The 22,694-nt window shown below is 46.4% G+C and overlaps 1 protein-coding gene across 1 annotated transcript in view; it reads right to left on the bottom strand.

Moving 5' to 3' along the window:
- Nucleotides 1-22,694, bottom strand: part of BUB1 (BUB1 mitotic checkpoint serine/threonine kinase) — a 189,241-nt gene that overhangs the window by 82,666 nt on the left and 83,881 nt on the right. Inside the window, 3 exon segments of the mRNA XM_030195939.1 lie at nt 1,023-1,136; nt 13,613-13,747; nt 20,449-20,507. Coding sequence (XP_030051799.1) covers nt 1,023-1,136; nt 13,613-13,747; nt 20,449-20,507 — 308 coding nt within the window.

The raw sequence follows: 22,694 nt of genomic DNA, 5'->3' as shown, positions 1-22,694 counted from the left end.
CGAACAAACCAACTAGTATAAACACCCCAGATTACACTCTGTCTCAGACAGCCTGAAAATACTCGGAGTCACCATCGATCGAAACCTAACGCTAGAAAGCCAGGTGAAAAATACAAAGAAAATATTCCACTCAATGTGGAAACTTAAAACGAGTAAAACCTTTCTTCCCAAGGGAAATATTCTGCAGATTGGTACAATCAATGGTGCTAAGTCACCCTAGACTACTGCAACACAATCTATGCTGGATGCAAAGAACAAAATTATGAGGAAACTTCAAACCGCCCAAAACACCGCAGCCAGACTCCTATTTGGAAAAACAAAATAAGAAAGCGCTAAACCCCTACGTGAAAAACTACATTGGCTCCCAATCAAAGAACGAATTGCATTCAAAATCTGCACCCTGGTTCACAAAATTATCCACGGCGAGACTCCGACCTACATGGCAGACCTAACAGATCTACCAACCAGAAACACAAAACGTTCAGCACGCACATAACTAAACCTCCACTACCCAAGCTGCAAAGGACTAAAATATAAATCAACATATACATCCAGCTTCTCCTACATAAGCACACAACTATGGAATGCACTACTAAACATCATGAAAACAATGCATGACATAACAATCTTTCGGAAATCATTAAAGACCAATTTGTTCAAGAAGGCATACCATAACGATGCAACCTAAACACCTTAATCATGCAACACAACAAAACTTGTTACCAGACCAGGACACTTAATTTCTCCTCTTAACCACCTAATTCACTCTGTAACTCATGTACTTTAACGCAATTACCATTCTGTATTTCTCATACCAGAATTGGCGTTCGCCATCACGGTACTATGTAAGCCACATTGAGCCTGCAAATAGGTGAGAAAATGTGGGATACAAATGCAACAAATAAATAAATAATAAGTAAATAAAATGGCTCCCGTACAGGATTCTTAAATTTTAGTTTACAATATTCCTTATACAGTCCAATGATATGTAATTCAGTTCACAAACTTCTGGCAATACATACTGTTATTTTTGCAGAAGGCCTCAAGGCTCTTGTCCTCATTTTGAAGATAACTGTCTGAAAATTCTTGCTCAATGTCTTTGAGAGTTGGTGCTTGAAATATATCCATAATAAAATCTGTCCCAAAAGATAATTCTTCCATTAAACTGAATAAAATATTTCTTAAACAATTCAAACATCTATTATGCTGGCTTTTGTTTTCTATACTTCAATACAAACTTAATGGAGTTGATATTCAAACCAATGTATGCAGTTAACTGAAGTTCATGGCATAAATCATTTTTTTTAAATTTTGGGCTTAACAACATTTGGCCAGAGAGAAGTCCGACCAAAGAGTGGTCAGGGGCATTCCAGGGGTGGAGCCAAATGTTAACTGGATAAAACTGATATTAAGCACTATCCAGTTATCTTTATCATTTCAAAGATCACAAATAGCTATCCTAAGGGCTTCTTTAACAAACCCGCTAGCAATTCCTGTGTGGTAAATAAAAGGAAGCCCATTCAATTGCTATAGGCTTCCGCTCATTTGTCGCATGGGAATTGCTAGAGCGGTTTTGTAATAGAAGCCCTTTAAATCATTGAAAATCCACTTAAAAGTTAACTCGAAAAGTGATCTGATTATTTAGGTAGATTTGGCATTGCTGAATATCGGCCTCAATATTGTTATAGTTTAAAAATATTTTAGAACATACTGCCTAATTAATACAACCTCAATATATCTGCTTTCACTTTCTACTTATTGCTGAATCCACCATGGCCATCTGCCAGTAGATTAAGAAGGTATTTATATAACAAAAAAATACAGAAATTATTCTTGATGTCATAAGTGGCTTGAAGCACGTTTCATTTAATATTCTTATTAACTGCTTCCTAGACAATTAAAGCTTCTAAAAGTATGTAATTTGGTTCTATGTTACATGGGTATAGAATCACATTAGAGATATTAAGACCCATGAATGACAAAATCAAAATTTCTCACCTATAGCTGGCATTCCCAATGGAGAAACCCTCACAGACCCTTGACAATTTGGTGGGAAAGTTCTTTGTAACTTTGGAAATTTGAAGAAAATTTGCCTTCAACCATGTATATACAGTACTTACTGTGTTGCAATGTTGTGCTAGGGTCACATCAGTTATATATGCAATAATTTTGAACCAAGGTTACATAAGAACATAAAGTGTTGCCATACTGGGACAGACCAAAGGTCTATCAAGTACAGTATCCGGCTTCCAAAAGTGGTCAATCCAGGTCACAAGTACCAGGCAAGATCCCAGAAAAGTAAAACAGATTTTGTGCTGCTTATCCTAGAAATAAGCAGTGGATTTTCCCAAGTCCATCTTATTAATGGCTTATGGACTTTTCTTTTAGAATTATTCAAACTTTCTTTAAACCATGCTAAGCTTACTGCTTTTACCACATTCTCTGGCAACGAATTCCAGAGTTTAATTACATGTTGAATGAAGAAATATTTTCTCCAATTTGTTTTAAATTTACTACTTAGTAGCTTCATTGCATCCCCCCTAGTCCTAGAACTTTTGGAAAGAGTAAACAAGCACTTCACCTCTACCCATTCTACTCCACTCAGTATTTTATAGACCTGTATTACATATCTTCCCTCAGCCATCTCTTTTCCAAGCTGAAGAGTTCTAGTCTCTTTAGCCTTTCCTCATAAGGAAGTCACCCCCACCCCTCTTTATCAGTTGTTTCCCTTCTCTGTACCTTTTCTAATTCCACTATACCTTTTTTGGGCTACGGTGACCAGAATTGCACATAGTGCAGTCACAGCATGGAGCAATACAAAGGCATTATATTCTCAGTTTTGTTTTCTATTCCTTTCTTAATAAAGCCTAACATTCTATTAGTTTTCTTAGCCACCGCACACTAAGCAGAGGGTTTCAACATATCAACGATGACAGCTAGATCTTTTTCTTGGGCAGCAACTCCTAGTGTGGAACCTTGCATCACATAGCTCTTTCCCACATGCAAGCCAATAGAAGGGACCAGAAATACAGAAGTCCAGACTTCCCCATGTCCAAGGTTCAGGATAAAACGAGTGGAGGCTGAGATCCACATTAATTCTAAATGGGACATCCCATGATGCAAGCCAAAAAGATGGACATCAACAGCTAAAAACAGACAAGTAGATGAGAAGAACTTCAGCCCAATACCTAGCCAAGAGAAAGGAGTCAACTCTATAGCTGAAATAAAGCAGCCATAGAACCCCAAACAGTGAAAGGGAGCTGAAGATCAGAGGAACAGAGCAACTGAACTCCAAGACCCAGACTTAATAGGCAGCCCAGAAAATAAACCAGAGAGACACTAACTCTCAAAAAAGAACCACCGATTATGGATGAAAATGTGCCACTACTCAAGAGTAGTAGTTGCTGCTATGACCGAACTGACCACCATCACTAGCAAAATACAAGGACCTCAGAACCTAGCTGGTGAAATAACTTCAGCCAGGAAGGAGCAACAAGAGTGCCCTCTGTGGGACGGTGTCTGTGGCCAAGTCAGGAAGGGGCTGCCGACCGAGGATCCTGAAATTCCCAGAGCCAGAGTAAGAACACTGTAATCAGAGAAGGAATTGTGCTCTGCAGGCAAAAATGGAACCTTGCTTCTCAGTCTTAGACAGTGCACCTTCTCAACCGTCAGAAACAGAGCCCCAGGCCACAGACAGAGATAGAACCAGTTTCCTCCACCAAAACATAGGAGAGCACCAGCAGCCTAATATGGAGCCATACTCTAACAACTGAAATGAAGCTGAAACCTGCCAACTGAAGGCAGGCTTGCTTTACAGCCAGAGATGGACCTGAGCCAAGGACTCAGAGATGGAGCCAAGGCTGCCATTCAAAGAGGGAGCAGTGTTCCCCAATCATGGGCGGTATTGTGCTTCACAATCAGGGACATAGCTGCAGTCTATCTTACCATATAAGGGGCTCTGCCCCACATTCAAACTAAGCTGTGACGCATATTCAGAGAAAGTTCTTCCTCTCAATGGGAATTGCTGCTCTGTCATCAATATACAAACGGACAATCCAAGTCTTCCACATTCTATCTTGCTACATCTCCCAAACTATCAGGGAATAATGTACAAGTCCATGTACATAATGGGGTTCCCCTACTTGGCACCCAAATTATGGAACTCACTACCAACAACTATAAGACTAATATCAGATTACCTGGCCTCCTGCAAAATGCTCAAATCACACCTTTTCAAGAAATTCCTACCAGGAAAGGAACAATCTGCGACCACTAGAAAACGTACCAATGGTAACAGATGACCGACCAATCCCATAACGTCTAGACCATTCTGCGAACATTAGAAAACAGTTCCAATGGTAACTGAGATGACCGACCAAACCCATAATATACTCCTGGCCCAAGACAATTGTTCAATTCCCAGAACGCTTTCACACTTATCAGTAAGTTATTACTTTCTTAGGAAGGCAAACACTGTCCACTCAAACCTGCCCATTTCCCTCTCTTATACCCCCCACTGTGACACTCAAGGACTACTCTTATTACAAAAGATCATACACAATCTCTTGTATGCTAATCACCATCGCTACTGTCAGACACATAGAATGGAATTGAGCAGTAATTATTATTGAATTGTAACCGCCACTATCAGTCACATTGAACAGTAATCACTGAATTGTAATCACTGTTACAAATGTAAGCCCATTGAACCGAACTCAGTTTTGGAGAATGTGGGATACGAGTACCAATAAAAGGAAATGGAAAAAAAGTTGTGCTCCACATAAACAGATAGAACCCTCTTTCGTAGATTGAGCTGTGCTCCACCATGAGAGATGAGGCTGAGCTCCACAACCAAAGATGGAGCGGTGCTCCCTAGTTACAGAAGGGAATGTGCTCAATCTTCAGAGAACGGGCTGCTTTGGACATTCATAGATGTGACTATAGCCACACTTGGAAATGGGACCATGTTTCACGTTCCGAGATGGAGCCAATGTCCTTCCAGATATATGGAACGTGCTCCCCATTCACAGATGGAGCAGAACCCCTTCCTTAGGAGGAGGTGTGGAACACATGCAAAGATGGGACTGTGCTCTACAGTTAGAAATGGAGCTGTGCCCTAGGTTTAGTGATGGAGCAGTGTGCCATATTAAGAGATGAGCTGTGTCCTATAGAGAGGCATAATCGAACGGCACCGGCCATCTATATGGCCGGTGCCGCAAAAAGCGGTCCCGAACCATATTATCCAAAAAGATGGCCGGCCATCTTTCGTTTCGATAATACGGTTGGGGCCGGCCAAATGTCAGAGATAGCTGGGTTTCAGATGGCCAGCATCGGTTTTCGCCAATAATGGAAACCGATGCCGGCCATGTCAAACCCGGCCAAATCCAAGGCATTTGGTCATGGGAGGGGCCAGCAGTTGAAATGCACTGGTCCCCCTCACATGCCAGGACATCAACCGGGCACCCTAGGGGGCACTGCAGTGGACTTCAAAAATGGCTCCCAGGTGCATACCTCCCTTACCTTGTGTGCTGAGCCCCCCAAAACCCACTCCCCACAACTCTACACCAATACCATAGCCCTTACGGATGAAGGGGGGCACCCACATGTGGGTACAGTGGGTTTTGGGGGGGGGGGGGAGGTTTGGAGGGCTCCGATTTACCACCACAAGTGTAACAGGTGTGGGGGGGGGGGGGGAGGATGGGCCTGGGTCCACCTGCCTGAAGTGCACTGCACCCACTAAAAACTGCTCCAGGGACCTGCATACTTCTGTCATGGAGCTGGGTATGACATTTGAGGCTGGCATAGAGGCTGGTAAAAAAAATGTTTTGTTTTTTTTTGGGTGGAAGGGGTTGGTGACCACTGGGGGAGTAAGGGGAGGTGATCCCCCATTCCCTCCGGTGGTCATCTGGTCAGTTCGGGCACCTTTTTGAGGCTTGGTCGTGAACAAAAATGGACCAAGTGAAGTTGACCAAATGCTCATCAGGGCCGGCTTGCTTTTTTCCATTATAAGGCGAAGCCAGCCATCTCTTAAGCACGCCCCTGTCCCGCCTTCTGTACCCTGCCGACATGCCCCCTTGAAGTATGGCTGGCTCTGCGACAGACTGCAGTTGAGGCCAGCCAAAATCGGCTTTCGATTATGCCGATTTCGCCGGACTTGAGAGATGGCCGGCCATCTCCCGATTTGTGTTGGAAGATGGCCGGCCTTCTCTTTCGAAAATAAGCAGGATAGTGAATGATACATACCTGTAGCAGGTGTTCTCCGAGGACAGCAGGCTGATTGTTCTCACGACTGGGTGACGTCCGCGGCAGCCCCCACCAACCGGAAGAAGCTTCGCGGGCGGTCCGCACGCAGGGCACGCCCACCGCGCATGCGCGGTCGTCTTCCCGCCCGTGCGCGACCGTTCCCGCCAGTTGAATGACAAGCAAAAATGATGAAAACGCAACTCCAAAGGGGAGGAGGGAGGGTAGGTGAGAACAATCAGCCTGCTGTCCTCGGAGAACACCTGCTACAGGTATGTATCATTCACTTTCTCCGAGGACAAGCAGGCTGCTTGTTCTCACGATTGGGGTAACCCTAGCTCTCAGGCTCACTCAAAACAAGAACCCAGGTCAATTGAACCTCGCAACGGCGAGGATACAACAGAAAATTGACCTACGAAGAACAACTAACTGAGAGTGCAGCCGGACCAGAATAAATGCGGGTCCTGGAGGGTGGAGTTGGATTTACACCCCAAACAGATTCTGCAGCACCGACTGCCCGAACCGACTGTCGCGTCGGGTATCCTGCTGGAGGCAGTAATGTGATGTGAATGTGTGGACAGATGACCACGTTGCAGCCTTGCAGATCTCTTCAATAGTGGCTGACTTCAAGTGGGCCACTGACGCTGCCATGGCTCTAACACTATGAGCCGTGACATGACCCTCAAGAGCCAGCCCAGCCTGGGCGTAAGTGAAGGAAATGCAATCTGCTAGCCAATTGGAGATGGTGCGTTTCCCGACAGCGACCCCTAGCCTGTTAGGGTCGAAAGAAACAAACAATTGGGCGGACTGTCTGTGGGGCTGTGTCCGCTCCAAGTAGAAGGCCAATGCTCTCTTGCAGTCCAATGTGTGCAACTGACGCTCAGCAGGGTGGGTATGCGGCCTGGGGAAGAATGTTGGCAAGACAATTTACTGGTTAAGATGGAACTCCGACACCACCTTCGGCAGGAACTTTGGGTGGGTGCGGAGCACTACTCTGTTGTGATGAAATTTGGTATATGGAGCATGAGCCACCAGGGCTTGAAGCTCACTGACCCTACGAGCTGAAGTAACTGCCACCAAGAAAATGACCTTCCAGGTCAAGTACTTCAGATGGCAGGTATTCAGTGGCTCAAAAGGAGGTTTCATCAGCTGGGTGAGGACGACGTTGAGATCCCATGACACTGCAGGAGGCTTGATAGGGGGCTTTGACAAAAGCAAGCCTCTCATGAATCGAACGACTAAAGGCTCTCCAGAGATGGCTTTACCTTCCACACGAAAATGGTAAGCACTAATCGCACTAAGGTGATTCCTTACTGAGTTGGTCTTGAGGCCAGACTCTGATAAGTGCAGAAGGTATTCAAGCAGGTTCTGTGCAGGGCAAGAACGAGGTTCTAGGGCCTTGCTCTCACACCAAACGACAAACCTCCTCCACTTGAAGAAGTAACTCTTTTTAGTGGAATCCTTCCTAGAGGCAAGCAAGACACGGGAGACACCCTCAGACAGACCCAACGCAGCGAAGTCTACGCCCTCAACATCCAGGCCTTGAGAGCCAGAGACTGAAGATTGGGGTGCAGCAACGCTCCGTCGTTCTGCGAAATGAGAGTCGGAAAACACTCCAATCTCCACGGTTCTTCGGAGGACAACTCCAGAAGAAGAGGGAACCAGATCTGACGGGACCAAAAGGGCGCGATCAGAAGCATGGTGCCGTGGTCTTGCTTGAGCTTCAGTAAGGTCTTCCCCACCAAAGGTATGGGAGGATAAGCATACAGGAGGCCGGTCCCCCAATGAAGGAGAAAGGCATCCGACGCTAGCCTGCCGTGTGTCTAAAGTCTGGAACAGAACAGAGGCAGCTTGTGGTTGGTCTGAGAGGCGAAAAGGTCCACCGAGGGGGTGCCCCACTCTCGGAAGATCTTGCGTACCACTCTGGAATGGAGCGACCACTCGTGCGGTTGCATGACTCTGCTCAGTCTGTCGGCCAGACTGTTGTTTACGCCTGCCAGGTACGTGGCTTGGAGGAGCATGCCGAACTGGCAAGCCCAACGCCACATCCCGACGGCTTCCTGACACAGGGGGCGAGATCCGGTGCCCCCCTGCTTGTTGACGTAATACATTGCAACCTGATTGTCTGTCCGAATTTGGATAATTTGACAGGACAGCCGATCTCTGAAAGCCTTCAGTGCGTTCCAGATCGCTCGGAGCTCCAGGAGGTTGATCTGAAGATCCTTTTCCTGGAGGGACCACAGTCCCTGGGTGTGAAGCCCATCGACATGAGCTCCCCACCCCAGGCGAGATGCATCCGTTGTCAGCACTTTCGTGGGCTGCGGAATTTGGAATGGACGTCCCAGGTTCAAATTGGTCCGAATGGTCCACCAGAGCAGTGAAGTGTGGCAACAGGTGGAGAGACGGATGACATCTTCTAGATTCCCGGTGGCTTGAAACCACTGGGAAGCTAGGGTCCATTGAGCAGATCTCATGTGAAGACGAGCCATGGGAGTCACATGGACTGTGGAGGCCATATGACCCAGAAGTCTCAACATCTGCCGAGCTGTGACCTGCTGAGACGCTCTGGTCTGCGAAGCCAGGGACAGGAGGTTGTTGGCCCTCGCTTCGGGAAGGAAGGCCCGAGCCGTCTGGGTATTCAGCAGAGCTCCTATGAATTCCAGAGACTGGGCTGGCTGGAGATGGGACTTTGGGTAATTTATCACAAACCCCAGCAGCTCCAGGAGTTGAATAGTGCACTGCATAGACCGGAGGGCTCCCGCCTCCGAGGTGTTCTCGACCAGCCAATCGTCGAGATATGGGAACACGTGCACTCCCAGCTTGCGTAGATACGCCGCTACCACCACGAGGCACTTTGTAAACACTCGTGGGGCAGAGGCGAGCCCAAAGGGCAGCACACAATACTGAAAGTGCCGTGCGCCCAGGCGGAATCTGAGATACTGTCTGTGAGCTGCGAGTATCGGGATGCGAGTGTATGCGTCCTTTAAATCCAGGGAACATAGCCAAACCTTTTTCTGAATCATTGGCAGAAGGGTGCCCAAGGAAAGCATCCTGAACTTTTCTTTGACCAGGAATTTGTTCAGGCCTCTCAGGTCTAGGATGGGACGCATCCCCCCTGTTTTCTTTTCCACAAGGAAGTACCTGGAATAGAATCCCTGCCCGGGTGGTACGGGCTCGACCGCATTGGCGCTGAGAAGGGCGGAGAGTTCCTCTGCAAGTACCTGCTTGTGATGGGAGCTGAAGGATCGAGCTCCCGGAGGACAATTTGGTGGCAGGGAGGCCAAATTCAGGGCGTATCCGCACCGCACTATTTGGAGAACCCACTGGTCCGAGGTTATGAGAGGCCACCTTTGGTGAAAAAATTTTAACCTCCCTCCGACCGGCAGATCGTCCGGTACGGACACTTTGAGGGCGGCTATGTTCCTGTGGATCCAGTCAAAAGCCCGTCCCTGGCTTTTGCTGTGGAGGCGCAGGGGGCTGCTTAGGCGCACGCTGTTGACGAGAACGAGCGCGCTGGGGCTGTCCCTGTGCCTGACGAGGCCTTCGGGCCGGCTGGGTGTACCTACGCTTGGCAAAAGAATAGGGCACAGCCTGCCGGGCCCGGGAAAAACGTCCACCTGCTGAGGTGGATGCTGAAGGCGCTCGGTGGGAGAGCTTGTCGAGGGCGGTTTCCCGCTGATGCAGTTGGTCCACCAGCTGCTCGACCTTCTCACCAAAGATATTATCCCCCCGGCAAGGGACGTCAGCCAGTCTCTGCTGGGTGCGGTTGTCCAGGTCAGAGGCACGCAGCCATGAGAGCCTGCGCATCACTTATCCCTGGGCCGCAGCATGAGATGCCACATCACAGGTGTCATAGATACCCCTTGGCAGGAACTTTCTGCACGTCTTCAGCTGCCTGACCACCTCCTGAAAAGGCCTGGACTGCTCCGGCGGGAGCTTATCAACCAGGTCCGCCAGTTGCTTCACATTGTTCCGCATGTGGATGCTCGTGTAGAGCTGGTAAGATTGGATGCGGGTGACGAGCATGGAAGATTGGTAGGCCTTCCTCCCAAACGAGTCCAGAGTGCGAGACTCCCGCCCCGGGGGCGCCGAGGCGGTATCCGTCCAACTCCGTGCCCTCTTGAGAGCAGAATCCCGACCGCCGAGTCATGAGGCAATTGGGGCCGCATTAACTCTGGGTCCAAGTGAATTCTGTACTGGGACTCTGCTTTCTTGGGGATGGTGGGATTAGATAACGGTCGCATCCAGTTCCGAAGCAGTGTCTCCTTAAGGACATTGTGCAACGGCACCGTGCAGGACTCTCTAGGTGGTGATGGATAGTTGAGGACCTCGAGCATCTCAGCCCTCGGCTCATCCACAGAGACCACGGGGAAGGGAATGCAAATAGACATGTCCCTGACAAAGGAGGCAAAGGAGAGGCTCTCAGGAGGCGAGAGCTTCCTCTCTGGTGAAGGCGTGGGGTCAGAGGGAAGGCCCACAGACTCCTCTGAGGAGAAATATCTGGGGGTCCTCCTCTTCCCCCCACGAGGCCTCTTCCTCGGTATCGGACATAAGCTCATGCAGCTGAGTCCTCAACCGGGCCCGGCTCGACGTCGAGGCACCGAGGCCTCGGTGTCGTCGAGCGGTGGACGAAGCTCCCTCCATCGACGTCGACTCCACCTGCGTGGCGGTCGAGACCGGCGCCGCAAGCGGCGGCGATGTCGAAGGCCTCGGCATGGGGCTAGAGCTCGCCGGCGCCACAGTCAACAGCGCCGAGGGCGCAAGCACCCGCGGCGCCGGCACAGCCTGGCGCATCAGCCCTTCCAGGTTCCCCGGAAGGATGGCTCGGAGGCACTCGTCCAGGCCCGCTGTCGGGAAAGACGGGGGGGGGCCGGTAGAGGCGTCGGTGCCGGAAGCTGCTCAGGTCCAGGAGACTGCACCGAAGTGCTGGGACCCTGACGCGTCGGTACCTCCACTACCGAGGGGGACCTTTCCTCTCGACGTGGACGCTTCGGCGTCGACTCCTCTCCGGCACCGGAGGACCGGCGGGCCAACGGGACCTGTACTCCTGGGGTCGATGCCATCGGTGCCGATTTCGCGGACATCGATACCGGTACCGAAAAACCAGCCGTCGATACCGATGCCGTCGAGGTCGACGTCGAGGGGCCGGTGCAAGTTCCAAAAAGACGGTCCCGGAGAACTTGCCTCGCAACCTGAGTCCGTTTCCAGAGACCAAGACACAAAGAACACGACTTGATATTGTGCTCCGGCCCGACGCACTGGAGTCACCAAGCGTGGGTGTCGGTCTGCGAGATAGGCCGGCCGCACCGACCACACTTCTTAAATCCACTCGGGACCTTCGAGGACATCGACGGAAAAATCGCGTCGGCGAAGTTAAAGTCGTCGATGGTGGCGGTAAATCACACCTCGAAAAATAAATCGACCGCGCGGCCACAAGGCCGCAACGCGACGCCCCCGCTAGAAAACGAGGGAAAAATTCAGCGCGTTCTCTTCTTTTTTTTTTTAAGAAAGAAAAAAAGTATTGAAGGCGCGCGGCAACAAAAAACAGAAAATTAGCGAATATTCGCGGACAACGCAACGGTTTTCCAGGGCTGACTAAGAGAGAGCGGCGACGCACGACTCTCTCCAGCGCGGAAAAGAAAAGACTGGCGGGAACGGTCGCGCACGGGCGGGAAGACGGCCGCGCATGCGCGGTGGGGGAGTGCCCTGGGTGCGGACCGCCCGCAAAGCTTCTTCCGGTTGGTGGGGGCTGCCGCGGACGTCACCCAGTCGTGAGAACAAGCAGCCTGCTTGTCCTCGGAGAAAGTTATATACAGAGCAGTGCCCTATGTTTAGTGATGAAGTGGAACTCTATCTAGATATAGGGCCGTGCCCTACAGTTAGCAATGGAGCCATGGTCCAAATTTAGAGACGAAGCTTTGCTCTATATGTAGGGATGGGGCTGTGGCCCATATCCAGAGATGGAGCTGTACTTGAGTTGAAAGATAGAACTAGTGCAGACTCAACTTAGAGACCAAGCCGTGTGTTACTTGCAGAAATGAATCTTGTTGAACATGCAGAGACAAAGCTGTAGTCTATCTCCAAAATGGAGCAACAGTCCAAATTAAGCTGGAGTTGAGCTCTACCTTCAGGGATGGAGCTGGGTAGTACCACCAGAGAAGGCGCTGAATCCTTCAATCCACTCAGGAGCTGTGCTCAACACCCAGCAATGGAGCAGTGCTCTGCAACTCAAGAAGGTATGGTGCTATACAACCACTAAAAGGACTAAACTGAGCAGACCGATGGAAGATCCACTACGCCCCTAGTAATATGTATAGCCAGATATACAAGACAGACCCACTGGACAACACACAGGTAAGCTTGATATACATACAAGAAAACCAGTCCCGCTAAAATCCAAGGCTCAAAGTCCCCAAACAGAAGGCTATGTTCAGAAGAAAAGGGCACCGGCCAAGTCCATAGAAAGGCAGGAACTTGCCCAGACTGATGAGCTAGAGCAGTGTTTCCCAAGTCGGTCTGTGTATGCAAATCTCTCTCATGCATATTCATTGTGGATATACTGAAAGGCTGACTGGCAATGGGGTACTTACTCCAGGACTGACTTGGGAAACTCTGAGCTACAGAAGGCTGAAGCATTAAAAAACTAACAAGAAAATATGGTGGTGAAACACAGCCAGTGCTGCCAAGAGAAGACTAAGGTTTTTGCTCCGCAGAGCATATAACAAGCAGGAAAGGCGGGGGAGGGGGCATAACCACAACCCTGTACCGAAGAAAAGCAAAGCCACACAAAATAGAAAAAAACCCCAGAAGGAGCCAGACTGCAGGGAGCCCAGCAGGCATCATCGCATTCACACAGATAAAGGACCAAATCACCACATCCGGGTATTCCGCAAGAAACGCTGACTCCCGCAGTTAGCAATCATTTCATGAAGGAAAGGAGAGAGAGGCAATTTGAGCTACTCATTGTACCAGGGACCCAGCTGGACTTAAGCCAATGATAAAAACCCCATAAGAGGTTTGTTAAAAAGTCCAGGACTCTCCTTGGGGTAGCTGAGGCTTTTTCTTTAAATTTCAGGAAGCCCCCTTCAATTTTCCATTCACATAATGTATAGAGCAAATTGACTTACTTTTTTGATAATATTAGGCTATTTCTCCATTCCTTCAATGGTTAAGCATCTAATGCAGCTTGGTAAATATTCCTAAATATTACGTCTTTTCTATACAAGAGCAAAAACCTTTCTGTGTAGGCAGAACACATACTGGAATTTGGTTTACATAGATACTATACACTTTTCTAAACAAATTCAGAACTATTTAAAACAAAAATGAAACTGGTTTTATTTGCAAAATCAATGATTAAACAACTTTTTACCTAGTGCTTCTTTTGTATGAACAGTAGGAGATGGAAGTACTCTTGATGGAGTTGCCTGTACCAATCCTAGTGACGTGTTTGGAGTGACATGAGAAGTATTTCCAAAGCACCCTGAAAAATTGACAGCAGCAGACCCTAGCAACAAAGACAATGAAGTCAGTCAGTAATCAAAGCACTGAAATATACACACACTTGCCCATTTGTTGTACAGAAAACTGTATTTGGAGGAGTGGAGGAGTGACCTAGTGGTTAGGGTGCTGGACTTTGGTCCTGGGGAACTGAGGAACTGAGTTTGATTCCCGGCACAAGCAGCTCCTTGTGACTCTGGGCAAGTCACTTAACCCTTCATTGCCTGCCGCATGGAGCCTGCCATGAGTGGGAAAGCGCGGGGTACAAATGTAACAAAAAAAAAAAAGCCATCTTCCCCCAAATCAGTATTGTTTGTGGCAGTTTAAAGTACCAAATGATTTTTTTAAACGTTGTGGTAAAAAGAAAAAAATATATAAGAATAGAATTGGCAATAGAAAGTCAAGACCAAGCAATTATTCAGCACTATACATACAGTGGTGGAAATAAGTATTTGATCCCTTGCTGATTTTGTAAGTTTGCCCACTGACAAAGACATGAGCAGCCCATAATTGAAGGGTAGGTTATTGGTAACAGTGAGAGATAGCACATCACAAATTAAATCCGGAAAATCACATTGTGGAAAGTATATGAATTTATTTGCATTCTGCAGAGGGAAATAAGTATTTAATCCCTCTGGCAAACAAGACCTAATACTTGGTGGCAAAACCCTTGTTGGCAAGCACAGCGGTCAGACGTCTTCTGTAGTTGATGATGAGGTTTGCACACATGTCAGGAGGAATTTTGGTCCACTCCTCTTTGCAGATCATCTCTAAATCATTAAGAGTTCTGGGCTGTCGCTTGGCAACTCGCAGCTTCAGCTCCCTCCATAAGTTTTCAATGGGATTAAGGTCTGGTGACTGGCTAGGCCACTCCATGACCCTAATGTGCTTCTTCCTGAGCCACTCCTTTGTTGCCTTGGCTGTATGTTTTGGGTCATTGTCGTGCTGGAAGACCCAGCCACGACCCATTTTTAAGGCCCTGGCGGAGGGAAGGAGGTTGTCACTCAGAATTGTACGGTACATGGCCCCATCCATTCTCCCATTGATGTGGTGAAGTAGTCCTGTGCCCTTAGCAGAGAAACACCCCCAAAACATAACATTTCCACCTCCATGCTTGACAGTGGGGACGGTGTTCTTTGGGTCATAGGCAGCATTTCTCTTCCTCCAAACACGGCGAGTTGAGTTCATGCCAAAGAGCTCAATTTTTGTCTCATCTGACCACAGCACCTTCTCCCAATCACTCTCGGCATCATCCAGGTGTTCACTGGCAAACTTCAGACGGGCCGTCACATGTGCCTTCCGGAGCAGGGGGACCTTGCGGGCACTGCAGGATTGCAATCCGTTATGTCGTAATGTGTTACCAATGGTTTTCGTGGTGACAGTGGTCCCAGCTGCCTTGAGATCATTGACAAGTTCCCCCCTTGTAGTTGTAGGCTGATTTCTAACCTTCCTCATGATCAAGGATACCCCACGAGGTGAGATTTTGCGTGGAGCCCCAGATCTTTGTCGATTGACAGTCATTTTGTACTTCTTCCATTTTCTTACTATGGCACCAACAGTTGTCTCCTTCTCGCCCAGCGTCTTACTGATGGTTTTGTAGCCCATTCCAGCCTTGTGCAGGTGTATGATCTTGTCCCTGACATCCTTAGACAGCTCCTTGCTCTTGGCCATTTGTAGAGGTTAGAGTCTGACTGATTCACTGAGTCTGTGGACAGGTGTCTTTCATATAGGTGACCATTGCCGACAGCTGTCTGTCATGCAGGTAACGAGTTGATTTGGAGCATCTACCTGGTCTGTAGGGGCCAGATCTCTTACTGGTTGGTGGGGGATCAAATACTTATTTCCCTCTGCAGAATGCAAATAAATTCATATACTTTCCACAATGTGATTTTCCGGATTTAATTTGTGATGTGCTATCTCTCACTGTTACCAATAACCTACCCTTCAATTATGGGCTGCTCATGTCTTTGTCAGTGGGCAAACTTACAAAATCTGCAAGGGATCATAAGTACATAAGTAGTGCCATACTGGGAAAGACCAAAGGTCCATCTAGCCCAGCATCCTGTCACTGACAGTGGCCAATCCAGGTCAAGGGCACCTGGCACGCTCCCCAAACGTAAAAACATTCCAGACAAGTTATACCTAAAAATGCAGAATTTTTCCAAGTCCATTTAATAGCGGTCTATGGACTTGTCCTTTAGGAATCTATCTAACCCCTTTTTAAACTCCGTCAAGCTAACCGCCCGTACCACGTTCTCCGGCAACGAATTCCAGAGTCTAATTACACGTTGGGTGAAGAAAAATTTTCTCCGATTCGTTTTAAATTTACCACACTGTAGCTTCAACTCATGCCCTCTAGTCCTAGTATTTTTGGATAGCGTGAACAGTCGCTTCACATCCACCCGATCCATTCCACTCATTATTTTATACACTTCTATCATATCTCCCCTCAGCCGTCTCTTCTCCAAGCTGAAAAGCCCTAGCCTTCTCAGCCTCTCTTCATAGGAAACTCGTCCCATCCCCACTATCATTTTCGTCGCCCTTCGCTGTACCTTTTCCAATTCTACTATATCTTTTTTGAGATACGGAGACCAGTACTGAACACAATACTCCAGGTGCGGTCGCACCATGGAGCGATACAACGGCATTATAACATCCGCACACCTGGACTCCATACCCTTCCTAATAACACCCAACATTCTATTCGCTTTCCTAGCCGCAGCAGCACACTGAGCAGAAGGTTTCAGCGTATCATCGACGACGACACCCAGATCCCTTTCTTGATCCGTAACTCCTAACGCGGAACCTTGCAAGACGTAGCTATAATTCGGGTTCCTCTTACCCACATGCATCACTTTGCACTTGTCAACATTGAACTTCATCTGCCACTTGCACGCCCATTCTCCCAGTCTCGCAAGGTCCTCCTGTAATCGTTCACATTCCTCCTGCGACTTGACGACCCTGAATAATTTTGTGTCATCGGCGAATTTAATTACCTCACTAGTTATTCCCATCTCTAGGTCATTTATAAATACATTAAAAAGCAACGGACCCAGCACAGACCCCTGCGGGACCCCACTAACTACCCTCCTCCACTGAGAATACTGGCCACGCAATCCTACTCTCTGCTTCCTATCTTTCAACCAGTTCTTAATCCATAATAATACCCTACCTCCGATTCTATGGCTCTGCAATTTCTTCAGGAGTCTTTCGTGCGGCACTTTGTCAAACGCCTTCTGAAAATCCAGATATACAATATCAACCGGCTCCCCATTGTCCACATGTTTGCTTACCCCCTCAAAAAAATGCATTAGATTGGTGAGGCAAGACTTCCCTTCACTAAATCCGTGCTGACTTTGTCTCATCAGTCCATGTTTTTGTATATGCTCTGCAATTTTATTCTTAATAATAGCCTCCAAATACTTATTTCCACCACTGTATGTCAAGATGTGCAATTAGAGACCACAAAAGAGGGAAGGAAGAAACAGAAATAATTCTAACTATATTGTGTATCATTAGCTTGATTAAAAAGAATTTGCTTTGTACTGTAAGAGCCACTTTTGGATTTCATAGGGTGCACTACGTACAAACAAAATATCAAGATACATTTGCAATTATTAACAGGAGTTCTAGCAGTAAATGAGAAACTGATATGTGGTTATGCTGACTCATTCCTCTCATTGTATGTTGAAAAGAAACCCATTTTGGGACACCTCCCCCCTATGAAATTGTATACCTAGATAGCAGATACCTCTAACATTTGGATTACTGCAATTGCTTATATTCTGGCATTTCAACTAAACTGACCACAAGACTCCACACATTACAAAATACTGCTGCATGTATGATTTTTTTTTTTTTTACTTCATAAGAATGATAGAGCTATTCCTCTGCTAATCCAATTACACTGGTTGCCAGTACAAGCACAAATTCATTTCATATTGGCTTGCACTGTATTGATCATCAAAAGGAGCTGACAATTATTCTCCTTTACTAATAACGTTAGACCTTTAAGCTCTCCTATATCACTGAAAGGTGCGCAGTAATAAAAACATTTAAGAGTTCTTACGGCTTTCAGGCTATTCAATGTTGGAATTCCCCACCTACGGATCTTAGATGTTTAAATTCTTATTATTCTTTTTGACATGCTCTTTAAAAAATTTTTATTTAAAAAAGTTTTTTAATGTTAATTTTATATTGATTAACTAATTTTACTTGTATTTCCCAGTTAACTTGCTGGTTCTTGTAGTTATATTACTACTTTTGTAATCCACTTTAAATTCCAGATTAGATTAGCAATGCAAGTACAGCACTGAATACCATCTGTACTGCATAACATCTGAGCACTGCCAGAGACTTGGATATAAGTATCAAGGGACCGAATATCTGATCTAATTACAGCTTCAGCGGTCAGTACTATCAAAAAGGCCGACTGCCTTGGGATCAATATTGATCCTTATGTGTCTGCCACTGTCCACAAGCCGCCGCCTCCTCCTCTCTTGCCAGTGGAGGTTTGGATCCTTGGTAGCAACTCTGCTGAAAATATCACAGCCCTCCTCCTCTTCTGCTGACAAGGGTTGCGTCCCCAAATGTCAGCTGCTTCACATTCCTTGATTGCAACCCTTCAGTCCAGTGGGAGTTCGTATTACTGTCAGTACCATTCCACTGCAGGATGGAAAGATGACTTCTCCTGTTTTTTTTGTGCTACCGTACTTATCTGCCACCCTGCTGTTTCTGTTAAGCTGCTCTTCCCTCCTCTCAGCACCACAGATTGGTTTGGACAAATGGACAAACCTTTGCATACAGGTGGATCAAACTTCCACAATAGGTGCTACCGTTTGATCAAACATGCCTAAAAAAACTCAACTATTGAACTGCATACACAAATACAAGTGAAAAAAAAACCCCACTGCCTGTATTACTACTACTACTACTACTATTTAGCATTTCTAAGCGCTACAAGGTGTACGCAGCGCTGCACAAACAGAAGAAAGACAGATTGTAAGCTCTTAGAGCAGGGACTAACAGACAAAAAATAAAGTAAGCAAATCAAATCAATTAATGTGTACAGGAAGGAGAAGAGGAGGGTAGGTGGAGGCGAGTGGTTACAAGTGGTTACGAGTCAAAAGCAATGTTAAAGAGGTGGGCTTTCAGTCTAGATTTAAAGGTGGCCAAGGATGGGGCAAGACGTAGGGGCTCAGGAAGTTTATTCCAGGCGTAGGGTGCAGCGAGACAGAAGGCGCGAAGTCTGGAGTTGGCAGTAGTGGAGAAGGGAACAGATAAGAAGGATTTATCCATGGAGCGGAGTGCACGGGAAAGGGTGTAGGGAAGGATGAGTGTGGAGAGATACTGGAGAGCAGCAGAGAGTACATTTATAGGTTAGTAGAAGAAGTTTGAACAGGATGCGAAAATGGATAGGGAGCCAGTGAAGGGTCTTGAGGAGAGGGGTAGTATGAGTAAAGCGACCCTGGCGGAAGACGAGACGGACAGAAGAGTTTTGAACCGATTGGAGAGGGGAGAGGTGACTAAGTGGGAGGACAGCAAGAAGCATATTGCAGTAGTCTAAACGAGAGGTGACAAGGGTGTGGATGAGGGTTTTGGTAGAGTGCTCGGAAAGAAAGGGGCGGATTTTACAGATGTTGTAAAGAAAAAAATGACAGGTCTTGGTTATCTGCTGGATATGAGCAGAGGAGGAGAGAGAAGAGTCAAAGATGACCCCAAGGTTTCAAGCTGAGGAGACAGGGATAATGAGAGAGCCATCAACAGAAATAGAAAACGGGGGGAGTGGGGAGGTGGGTTTGGGGGGAAAAATGAGAAGCTTGGTTTTGGTCATATTTAATTTCAGGTGGCGTTGAGACATCTAGACAGCAAAGTCAGACAAGCACGCTGAAACTTTGGTTTGGATGCAAGGTGAGATATCAGGGGTAGAAAGGTAGATTTGGGAGTCATCAGCATAGAGATGGTAGGAAAAGCCATGGGATGAGATTAATGAACCAAGGGAAGAAGTGTAGATAGAAAAGAGGAGGGGACCAAGAACAGAACCCTGAGGAACGCCGACAGGCAGAGGGATAGAAGTAGAAGAGGATCCACCAGAGTGAACACTGAAGGTGCGGAGGGAGAGGTAGGAAGAGAACCAGGAAAGGACAGAGCCCTGGAATCCAAGTGAGGACAGGGTATCGAGGAGTATGCTGTGATCGACAGTGTCAAAAGCAGCGGAAAGATCAAGAAGAATGAGGATGGAATAGAGACCTCTGGATTTAGCCAGTAATAGGTCATTGGAGACTTTAGTAAGCGCAGTTTCGGTTGAGTGGAGAGGGCGAAAACCAGATTGTAGTGGGTCAAGAATAGCATGTGAGGAGAGAAAAATCAAGGCAGCGGTGGTGAACAGCACGCTCAAGTAATTTGGAGAGAAAAGGGAGGAGGGAGATGGATCGGTAATAAGAGGGACAAGTAGGGTCGAGTGAAGGCTTCTTAAGGAGAGGTGTGACCACAGCATGTTTAAAGGCAGTAGGGACAGTTGCAGTGGAAAGTGAGAGGTTGAGAATGTGACAGATAAAAGGAATAAGAGCAGGTGAGATGGCATTAAGAAAGTGGGTGGGAATGGGATCAGAGGAACAGGTGGTACATTTTGAGGAAGAAAGGAGAAGTGTAGTTTCCCTATATAAGGGATAATACAAAATGATCACCTAGGTTCCACAGAAGTCTTACCTTCTTTTCCCTCTGTACATTTTGGTAAACTCAGATCTTGGCCGCTTTCATTTTGAGGCCTTTAAAAGAAAAGAAACATAAGTTACTAATGTGAAAATCCAAATTGTTTGAAATTTTATCTAATGACATCAAAATGAGTTTTCCCAATAAAAGACTTCAACCTAGACATTCATATGCACTTTAGAATTCAGCCTCCACCAGTCTTGTGTTCAAAGATGTCAACCCCTTTGCAGAACACCAAGTCTAGCATACAGCCCTTTTCATGGGTTGGAGATCTGGTCATCTGAATGAATTCTACAGCTGCCATTGAATCATGCAAGGCAGCAGTAGTGGTGTCTGGATTTCAATGTGTAGGTTAAAGTCTCGATCAGGACTGCACAATTGCAAGGTGCTCTGTAGACCATGAGCAGCCACACTGGTTCCTTATCTCCCAGCTGTATTAGAAGGTATTCTGACTCAGATAGATGGGGGATGGAGACTCTGGACAGCTTAATTGTCTCTCGAATCAGGACTGCTACCCCTCCACCCCACTTGCCTTTTCTTGGTTGCTGCGGGATAGTAAATACTGTTGGGCATTGTTCAGCCAATGGTACTCCTCTGCTTTCATCCAGCCAAGTCTCAGTTATTCCCAAGATGTCTAAGTGGAGCTTGCTGATATCATAGATCACAGTTTCCACTATTTTGCCAGACAATCATGTCGGGCTCAGCAGTTTGTAGTTTCCTGGACCACCCCTAGAACCCTTTTAAAAATAAAAGCTGTCATTACAGTGGGTACTTTCTAATCTTCAGGTACCATAGACCTTAAATGAAAGGTGGAAGATTACTAATAGGAGATCTGCAATTTCATTTGGGTTTTCTCAGTTCTCTGGGATGTATTCCATCCAGTCCAGATGATTTGCTGCTCTTTAGCTTGTTCATTTGGGCTATTAGATATTCCACATTCATCAAAATTGGCCTCAGATCCTCTGAATCATCACCTTTAGCACCATTTCTGGCACAAGTTAACTCCCTCAACAAAAAAACAAAACAAAAAAGTCCAAAATTCCACAAGGCAATCCAAGGAAACCAAAACAGTGGAGATAATCACCAAAAGGTGAAAAATAAATATGACGTACAATCAAGAAATTAAAACAGTTCTTTATTAAAACAATGAAGGACCCAGTTCCTTATATTCTACCTAATAAAAGACTGAAACAAAGAATTTAGTCAGTCAGTCAGTCTCTTTGCTATGGCCATATCCCTGACTGCTCTTTTTACTCCTTGAAGCTCTAGTGATCCAACTGACTCCCTCAAAAGCTTTCTGCTTCTAACGTGCTTGAAAGTTTTATTATGAGATTTTTGCCTCTATGATAAGCTTCTTTTCACATTCTCCTTTTAGCTTTTCTTAACAATGTTTTGCATGTAACTTGCCAGGGCTTATGTTGCTCCCTGTTTTCTTCATTCAGATAATTTTTCTATTTTTTTTAAAAGATGCTCTTTTGTCCATGCCCAATTTAAAGTCTTAACATTTGTTTAAAAAAAAGAAATAAAAAAAAGCTGAAAAAAAGCAGCCATATCCTCATTTTTATCATAGTTGCCCCTTTGAAAATGAAATACTGATGCAGTACATTTTCACAGTGTCATCATTCTAGTTATTGACTCAGATATGAACACTATTGCCAAGCAAATCAAACACATTACCTCTTACACCAATTCCCAAATTCCACAGAGAACTAGATCTAAACTAACAACCCCCTCTTGTCGGTTTCTGAACCACCTGCTCCATGAAACAGTCCTTTATTTCATCTAGGAACCTTACCTCCTTAGTTTTTGCTCCTCTAACATGTATCTAATCAATACTGGGTATTTGAAATCATTTATTGCAGTGTTACCAAATTTAATAGAAATTAGAGAAACCAGCATGTCATCATCTGTTTGTTCATTCTGGCCAGCTGGATGGTAGTGCACCCCCAACGCTATTCTTTTTCTTCACAGATGGGAATTTCTAACTATTAAGGATTCCGCATTGCAAGCTGTTTCCTATAGACTTACTTTTCTTCTGTTTGACTCAAATCCCTGTGACATACATCACTAGCTTTCCCTGCTGACAAATTGTGTTGTTTCATCAGAGATAGCATCTGCTAGCTCTCCCATGGCATCCCCATCGCAGGAATTGCAAAATGATCCAGTTGCACTGCTTATGTGACAATTATGTATCCATTGCACCGTCTGCCTTGCTCAAGCAGCCACAATAGCATCTCTTCCCT

The sequence above is a fragment of the Microcaecilia unicolor genome, chromosome 3 (genome assembly GCF_901765095.1).
Source record: "Microcaecilia unicolor chromosome 3, aMicUni1.1, whole genome shotgun sequence".
In the NCBI taxonomy this organism is placed as follows: Eukaryota; Metazoa; Chordata; class Amphibia; order Gymnophiona; family Siphonopidae; genus Microcaecilia; species Microcaecilia unicolor.
The sequence above is the reverse complement of the archived record's forward strand: the minus strand, read 5'-3'. Positions and strand labels throughout refer to the sequence as shown.